General features: G+C 40.0%; 1 protein-coding gene across 1 annotated transcript; it reads right to left on the bottom strand.

Annotated features, from left to right (window-relative positions):
- Positions 1–2,628: 2,628 nt before the first annotated feature.
- LOC149820703 (uncharacterized) lies at positions 2,629–4,263 on the bottom strand. Its single transcript, XM_089983656.1, has 2 exons — positions 2,975–4,263; positions 2,629–2,717 (listed from the first exon to the last, which is right to left on the bottom strand). The coding sequence occupies exon 1, from the start codon at positions 4,141–4,143 to the stop codon at positions 3,034–3,036; it is 1,110 nt and encodes a 369-aa protein (XP_089839782.1). The 5' UTR covers positions 4,144–4,263; the 3' UTR covers positions 2,629–2,717; positions 2,975–3,033.
- Between the last annotated feature and the right edge of the window lie 5,249 nt (positions 4,264–9,512).

Here is a 9,512-nt window from a genome sequence, read left to right as displayed (position 1 = left end):
TTTATAAAAAAAAAACTTTTAAAAACTGTAGTTAAATAAATTTTTTTTTTTTACTTTCCTGCTTGCTTCTATTATCACTTTTTACTCTCTTCCCCTTGAGCTTCTAAGGGGAAGAGATGATTCATGTATCAAAACATTTCTTGGATACTCGAAGATTTCATGCATTGATTATCATACCCCACTTCTTTATTAAAATAAATAATTATGCTTAAAAATGTAAGAAAAATAAACATCTATATTTGTTTGACAAGGAAATCGATACAAGAATGCCCCATTGCAACATGCTAACGTATCAAGGGCCTCATACCAAATAGGCAGCTGCCCTTTGTTTATTCATTTCTAAAAGTTTAGATTGTGAATAGCAACAGAAATCGTAGGTGCTTTAGTCATGAAATTTAGACAAGAATACACTTTTGTTGTTTGGGAACAGCAAAAGGCTGAGGGAACATCTTCCACAAGGTGCTTTGGGCCCTTGGCCAATTCCCTTTACAATCACCTCTTCCAAGAAATGCCCTCAAAGAAATATGCATTATGCAAAGCATATATTTATTTATTTATTTATTGGTAATGATAAGGTGCTCCAAAGCTTTAGATTTTCAAATTTCTTAAATTTTTTTTATTACCCTATAGATATGATCTATAAGCATTATTTAGTAAAAAACAAGTTTTGGATCATGTGATTGTAGCATAAATGTATGTTTTTTAAGACCTTTAAAAATCAACGGCTCACAATGTATCAAAATTTTACGACTTAAAAATCTTATCTTTATATCCAAAAAACATGATCGGAGTAACAGTGGATGAGCAAATCGTTCACTGTTATATTTATATCGGACAAACAACAAACGTGTGCAATCAGCGGTGCACATTATTTTTATGGAAAAACACTAATTAGTGGCAGTCCTGAACCGCCACTAAAGGTATATTTCTGCTCAGACATTTAGCAGCTGTCTATGACAGTCTCTAATCAGTAATTTTTGCGCAAAATCAATGTACCTTGTGAGTTGGACTGTCAACTGATTTTTATATATATGGTTACACACTCTTTTTTTACATATATCTAACCACCAAATGGTAAATCTAACCATCATGTTTAATACATCACAAGATTTTTTTTTCAAACAATGAAAATGAACGACCCACAAATCATAAAAACAAGGGTAGTTTAAAAATGGTATAAAACATCGTATTTGAGTCAGCTTTGACACATTAAATAATAAATATGATATGCTAAACATGATCCAAATGTTAGATTTTGCTTTTAGAGCTTATATATAATAAAAAGCTTTTATTTAGGCTTCATTAAAAAGATTCGAGATTTTTAGTCATTAGGCAAAAAATACTTATAAAAAGCTTACCAATATTGAGAGAGAGAGAGGAACAAATACTTCCACCATTTGCAATATTGATAAAGCTTCAGAAAAGGAGCACAAAAATAGAAACCCTAATCACCCACCAAATGAGATCAATGATAAATAAAACCCCAAATCCTGGGTCAACTGCAAAGAATAAAGAAAAGAAAATTAAAAAACTGAGATCAGATCGCAGCATAAGCCAATGTGCAAGGACTCTGAATTAATACGGCCAGTTGGACCATTTTGAGTCAACTGCAGCCCACTGAATTTGCTTATTTTGAGTGTCCTCCATACACTGATACACTAATACACAATGACACAGGGACCACATGGAACCCAGGCCTTGGTAACAAAGGCATGAGAGAGAGAGAGAGAATACATTAAAAAAAAACTACTACCCTACTTTCATCATCAACTGGGACAACATCACATGTATCTTGCGCAAGAACCAAGAAATAAACAAATTTACACTCACAATGCTGGTGGGGCAGCACTGCAACTCGAAGAGAAACAAAAAAAAAACATCCACTACTACACACACTCGTGTCCACCTACAACTCTCCCTGAGTTCTCAACGCATCCATGGTCCATCCTCTAATGCTGACAACCAATACTCACATCCCCATCAACTCACGTGATCTCAACCAAGGATGATCATGGAATACAAATAAAACAAACTGAGTTTCAGGGACGCGTAGTGGGGATCCCAGAAAATGAACTGCATCACCAGTATCCCTATAACCTCAACAACTTGGGATACCCCTACAGATGTATCCATCATCGAATTCAAAGTGAATTTATGACATGACCTACTCCAACCCCCATGATTGCAACCATCACCCTCCCCGCATCACACAATTAAATAAATGTCGCAATCCCAACAACGATATATATATATATATATATATAGAGAGAGAGAGAGAGAGACAGAGAGAGAGAGAGAGAGAACATGCATATGCAAGCAACTGGTTTCTGCAAACTTCCAAAAAGAGCACCATCACTTTGTTAAATTGCAGCCCAAGTTTTTATGACTTAGCATACCACCCCTCTTAATACCATATTCACCAAATTAAATATAACACAAAAATGAAAAGCAGAAAGAAAAACAAAGATTGGGATGCTAAAACAAAGAACTCATCTGCCACCGTGCATCCATGAATCTGGCTGCCTGTGTTCAACATCACAGTGGGTAGTCACACACACAATTCATTTTTTTGATCCATTTAAACCATAACTTATCCATAAAACGGCCCAATTAAATCCTTATGCCTCCCACAAATAAAAGAAAAAAAGCAAATAAGAAGATGAAAGAGAAATGGTAATAATACCTCCACATGCAAAGTCTCTCTCTCTCTCCATGTGCTAGAAAAGAAAACAAAAAGGCTATGAAACTCAAAGCTTCCTCTCACTCTCTCAACCCATATGCTAGAAAAGAAAGCAAAAAGGGAATGAAACTCTAAAATTCCATCTGATTAAAACCAAGAACAATCAAACCAGAAAAGGGCCGATAACATAAGCCATCAATGATCTCCCATTTGGTCACAGTAAAAGAAAAAAAAGGAAAAGGGGAAACAGAGAAAAAATCAAAGATATTTTCAAGAGAGGGAGTCTGTACATACATTCTGATAATCCCCAAGATGCCCTACTCTCTCGCCGGAGGAGGGCTACCGGCCGCCGCTCACCTGGACGGAACCGGGTGGTGGTGGTGGTGGTGGAACGTCTTGGAGAGGCCGTTCACCACCGAGTAGCTCCGGGAGCTAAACCCCAGGCAGCCCAGCAGGCCCTGCCGGTAGGGTAGGTACGTCCTCTTCTTCATCTCCTCAGCCTGCGCCCTCTTCGCCGTGTAGTGCAGCTCGTGGGCCGAGGGAGGCGGGACCTGCCGCTTTCCGGCGCCGTCTCCGCCGACGGCCCTCTTCTTCTTCTTCTCCGCCGCTCCGGCCGTCCCCGGTATCAAGGAGGCCTTCTTCTCCTTGGACGGGGAAGAGAAGGAGAGGGCGGACCACGAGAGCTTCTCCTTGACGTAGCCCCTCCCTTCGCTCTTGCTCCGGTAGAGGAAGTCCTTGAGGCTCATCCACCGCCTCGAGCTCCGCCTACCGGCCTCCGCCACCGGCGGTGGGTCATCCGCCGGCTTCCGCTCCTGCTCTTCCGCCTCCCGCGGGAACTCCGGCCACCCGGGCTCGGAACTCCTCAGCGGCGAGAGCGATCGGGTTCGCCGGCAGAAAGACCGGTTCTTCGACCGGAAATCCCTGCCACGGACGGCGCCATCGCCGGACGGAATCGCTAGATCGGAGGTGCCGTCGACGTCTGGGGCGTCGTCTAGCAAGGACTCCACTTTCTGGATCTGCATATTGGAGGAGAGGCGCATCGGTCGGATCTGGCCGTTCAGGAAGAGCTCGTCGGCGGAGATCATCGTCGCCGGCGGGCTCGAGCCCGAGTCGGGCCCGGCCGGCGGGAAGCGGGAGGCGAACTCGAAGTCGACGGACGCCGCAGAGGGGGAGCCGGAGAACCTCGCCGGAAAAGAGTCGTCGCAGTCGAGGGAGATGGAGTGGGAGGAGCCGGCGGAACGGGTGGAGAAGAAGCAGTGCATGGGGCTGGTGGGGGCGCTGAAGAAGTAGCCGTTGCCGCCGGCGGTGGGAGGGCGGCCGGGGCTGGAGGGAGCGCTCACGTACGGCGTGGAGCATGCGCTCTCGAACTCGAAGTAGTCGTAGCTGCCGGAGCCTTGGGATTCCGACAGTTCGGCCGACGACCACACCGCCCCGGTGGGTTCTGGTTCGTTGGTGGTCGTCATTTCCTCCTCTCCAAGAGAGAGAGAGAGAGAGAGAGATTGATGGGTGGTCACAGAAATTAGAGGTATATGGGTCGTGACAGAAGAGGAGAGAGAGAGAGAGTAATGGGTAATAGTATAACAGAAAAGAGGGTAACAAATGCAGAAAATGCAGGGATGCAGGATACACAGAGAGAAAGACTAGTCTAAATCAGGATGGGATATAGAAAGTTTAGAGAGAGAGAGAGAGAGGAGCGGGTCAGGACTAAAAAGCTATAATGACAGGAAAGCGAGAGATAGCGAGTATGATAGGTAAAAAGAGAGAGAATGGGTAAAAAGAGAGAGAGAGAGAGAGTATGATGGGTAAGGGGTACTGTACTGAGTTAGAGAGGGAGAGGAGGGGAGAGCACCGCTACTTAGGGATGGAAATAGATTCGAGGGAAACGGGGGCTTGAACGGGGATGAAAGTTAAATCAAAAGTCGTAAGTAGGTATGGCAGTGGACCAGAGAAAAATGACGCTCACATACTTGGGATGTTTATCTCGTCTGCACCGTTGGATCTTCAAAGTCACCAGCTTTTGTGCGAGCCCTTCTCTTCTTATTTTATCGATGAAACCAGAGGTTTGTTGAGAATGACCACGTCTGTTTACAGATCAGAAAATCTCTCTTTCTCCATATATTTTTCGACAAATAAGTTCCCTTTTGCCAAAAAAATTGACATTGTGTTGATGACCTAATTATACTTTTCATAATAGTATTTTAAAGAATGGTTAATATTTTCATTTTTTTTGTGTGTGTTAGGTTAAGAAAACCAATCCCTTAACCTTAAGCTTGCATCCGGTTGGTGAAACCCTTGAGCTCCTCCTGCCCATCAAAGAGTTGCACCCAGCCTGAAACTTGCGGTAAGGGACGCTTCTATGAGTTTTGAATTCGCGACATCTTGTCAACTTAGTGACATTTACAAGTGGCTCCTACCAAATTTCCTTTACATTTTTTGTCTAATCAGAGGCGGATCCAAACGCACCTTTTTGCTCATATACCTTTTCAAGGTACCAGTAGAATGTGTTAAACACTTCACTGGGAAGATTGTCACTTCATCCCTTCCACAAACATTTAGGCTATGTTTGGGGAGCCTTGCATTGAAATAAAACATAATTATTTCTAAAACATCATTAAGTAATGGGAGAATGAAGTGTTTACAAAGTTAGATAAGCAAGCCATATTATTTTCTTTACCATATCTAGATCCATATTTTCAGGCTTTATGTGCCAAGCTAGTCCAAATACACAAGATCCCAAAGTAGAATCCAATGAATGACACTTTTAGTTATGCTCAAATCTATAACCAAATTCCTGGGCTCCCTTGCAAGTTAGTGCTTGTTTTGTTGCCTTGAGCATGCTATTCAGAGTGCTTAGTTGCCCCCATGATTTATGTTTTTTTTTATTTGTTCTAAATTTTGATTTAATCAATTTAGATTCTTTCTTTTTTCTATTGATTGTTTTTTTATTGAGATGTATGCTTCGATGAAGATATGTAATCTATGTAGATGTGAAAAGACATGACATGAAAAAAAAAACTCATTTTAAAAGCAAAAAGTTATATTTTTTGAAAGGCAAGCTAGGGTTAAGCGGACCCCCACCAGCTATTATTCAACGTACCACTGGGTTTTGAACCTGCAACATCCAATCACAAGGAGACGTGCGCTGACAGCTCTATCCCTGTTGGTCAAAAGGCAGAAAGTTTACAACAATCACAATCATAACGGGACAACACCCGCCTGGGTCACACGAGTTGCGGTGATAGCTCGTGAGGGGTAATAACGTCAATTTGATAGCTCCGACGTGATGGCGAGCGGCGCACGTGTCGAGATAAAGCACTGGTGGCGATGATGCTGACCCATCCGATTTAACACTTGACACGTGCGAGCGCATCGAGACCGAGAAAATCTTGGGGTTTTAAAATAAAAATAAAATAAAGAAAATGGGTCGGGGGAGGAGTGGGAAGGATCCGAGCCGCGTGATTGCGGAAATGCTTTCTTGGGAAGGGTAAAATAGTCAATTACTACTTTATTGGGCATTTCATTGGGAAGCCAAATGGATCTCTCCCACTAAATGACGAGTTTACCCTCATTGATTCTGAGCAATTTGCTGTAGGCCAACTTTATCCCTCGTTCCTCAAACGTTAGACAACAATAGACCTCATTTTCTTCTGTCTTCCCGGATTGGGCTGGAAAATACTCACGTTCGGCTCTTAAAGCTATGTCACAGGGATTCTTTAACTTGCCCTTCTGTTGTGTCCCTCTATATACCATTTTGAATACAAAAAAATTCACAAAAAATAACGTGTCTCGTATCATTTCACCAGTGTCCTTGTGACATAGTCCTAAAAGGCTAGATCAAAGTAGTAAAAATAAGCTCCATAATATGGATATTAACAATAGGTATTTGGCTAGGCTAGATTCGTATGAGTTGGTCAACTAGCAAAAATATATATTTTAAATATATTTTACATTTTTGTAATCTTATTTCTTTCGGCTTTAAAACAATGTATTTTTTCTACAAGCAAGTTCTAACTCAACTTGGCTTGCAATAAAAATGATCCATGCTTGAATACTTCAAGCTCATCTTGTTCAACTCATTTACCAACCCTACCTTCCCTTGGGAGAACATAAGGGAATCTAGCAATATCTAACATCATGCCCTACCACCGTAGCCACCTTGAGATTTGGCCTGCACAATGAGCCGAGCTAGCTCGAGCTTGACTCATTTAAACTTGACTCGGACTCGCCGGAGTAAGTAAATGAGCCGAGCTTGAGTAAGCATTCAAGCCTAATTAAGCTCGTCTAATTGTGTAATGTGGTGACTAGTTTTAGATATGTATTATTTTTGTTCATGTTTAGCTAAGTAGGCGACGTGTATGCATGAGGTCTTGGGTTCAAACTCTGCCTTCTATGTAGTTGATTTTTTTTTTAAATGTAAGTTGATGTGCCTCAAGCTTAGCCAAGCCATGCTTGAGCTTGAACTCAAACCGAGTTTGTACATAACTTTTCAAGCTTTGATTCAATTCTAGACAAGCTTTTTGAGCCTCAGCTCTTGCCTGGCTCGTGTACCCACCCACTTGAGTTCTCATTGTTGCAAGTTGTTTTTGGATTAAATTTAATTATATAAAATATATTTACAATGGGCTATTTAATGAACATTGGCGTTTGAATTGCCATAATATAGCTTGTGAAAAAAAAAACATTAAAAAGTCGGCACAAATAAAACATCATATTTTATGATTAAAAAAACATATTTTAATTGAAAAATACAAATCCAAACATAGATTTCTGTCAAATCAACCATATATATCAGTCAAATCTAATAAAAAACAACTTGCAATAATAAGAACCAAGAGCCAGCATATTTAGGTCAAATCCATAAATACTTCCATATATATCAGTCAAATCTAATAAAAAACAACTTGCAATAATAAGAACCAAGAGCCAAATCCATAAATACTTCCACATTCAACTGAATAAATTCAGGGCTAATCCATTTGTATTTTGCAATAAGGTACCCCACATGTACAAGCATGCACACACTAGGGATGCAAATGGGTTGGATCCAGGATGCATTTTTTCCAATACTGAAGCATTGTGAAGGATTTTGCTACCAAGGATGGCAAAAGAAAATGGGGTTACTGGATTTAAGACGGTTTTAGACATCTGACATTCTGACTGTGAAAGAGAGAGAAAAAAATTAAAAATTGAGGGGTCGCCCCTAGAGATTTGGGGATAGGCTTAGGCCATAGGGCAGTATAGGGGGTAACGTGGGTGACTGGGACCTACCAAGATGGGAATAATGGAGGTAGAATGGCGCAGTTTTCAGTGCTTTTGTCCATAAATATGCATATGTGCAGGAAGCAGATCAGGTCATGCGGCTGAAAATGAGCGTTTTTTGCTCATGCTGACATCGTGGCCATCCGATTTGCATTTTAAAAAAGTTCAAAAGTCAACAAAACCACGTGGCATTCATCCAAAATGCGAACAGACGGCCACGATGTCCGCACGAGCAAAAAACGCTCATTTTCAGCATGACCTGATCTGCTGCTATATGTGTAATATTTGTTCTAAATTTCAAACAACTAAGGATATGATTGATAGCTTGTTAAGGGTTGGTAGAAATGAACAAAAAACAAGGGAATATTTGTTTGTCCAATAACAACTGTTTCAAGTCTAACTTTTATTTGGATTCGAATGCTATGTTTCAAATGTTTGTTGTTTGATAATGATGTAAGTCCAACTTGTACAGTCATGGATAATGAGTCAAATTATTTTTTCTTAGATAGCATGACTTGAATCGTTTATCATTTTACATGTTTTAACAAACTTATTATAATTTTTTGCTTAAATATAGATTCAATTATAAAATTATATCTAAAATAATAAATTTTTGCCCTAAATATGAATTTGAAATTAGATTTTTGTCCTAAATATGAATTTTTGCTTCTAATATGGATCTAGAATGAGATTTTTGCTCTGAATAAATAGGGTTTTTACCCTCAATATGGCTCTCGAATTGGATTTTTGCTCCAAATATAAATTTTTGCTTCGAATATGGATTTCAAATTAGATATTTGCCTTGAATATGTATTTTTGCCTCGAATATGGATCTCAAATTGGATTTTTTGCCCTAAATATAGATCTCTAATTGGATTTTGCATCGAATATGGTTTTTTGACCCGAATATGGATATCAAATTGGTTTTTTGACCCAAATATGATTTTAAAATTGGTTTATAGGAGTACAAGATTGTCATCAACAACATTTAGTCTTCACTAGAACCTCATTTTATGATTAGTTCCATTAACATAACCTTCATATCACTTTAATTCTCTTTCCAAGCAAACCGAAAATCAAGTGCTCATAACCAACATTTGTCAAAAGAGCAAATTGATGCATGATGATAATTCTAGTGCTTGTAATAAACTTGAGAATATTCAGACATGGTAATATTACAAAAAATTGGACCTTGTGAAACATCCTTGATGATTACAAATAATATACAAATGTTGGGTCAGCTTGGCCCATCACTTCGCCACTAGCAAATGATGGAGGAACTGATTGCTCATCATTGGGCATTACACCCTTACTCTTAGTAGAAAGAGCATATGCACCACATTTCTTTTTCTTGAGAATGAGACAATAATTTTTCATATGACCAAAGCCCTTGCAATAGTGGCATTGAATATAATTAAGGTTAACTCTTCCGCTAAATCCCAATTCTTTATGTCCTCCAGTCCTACCATCACCTCTTCCACCAATTCTACTACCCATCTACCTAGATACAACCATGACATTATCCTTTGAAGAGAATGATCCAAGAGACTTTACCTTAGTCGCTTCTGTAATT

Source organism: Nuphar pumila, chromosome 12, assembly GCF_984573655.1.
Source record: "Nuphar pumila chromosome 12, dmNupPumi1.hap1.1, whole genome shotgun sequence".
In the NCBI taxonomy this organism is placed as follows: Eukaryota; Viridiplantae; Streptophyta; class Magnoliopsida; order Nymphaeales; family Nymphaeaceae; genus Nuphar; species Nuphar pumila.
This window is presented reverse-complemented; position numbering and strand designations above follow the sequence as displayed.

What these genes read in the sequence shown, in the direction of transcription:
- LOC149820703 (XM_089983656.1), bottom strand. Translation starts at nt 4,143, where the DNA reads ATGACGACCACCAACGAACCAGAACCCACCGGGGCGGTGTGGTCGTCG.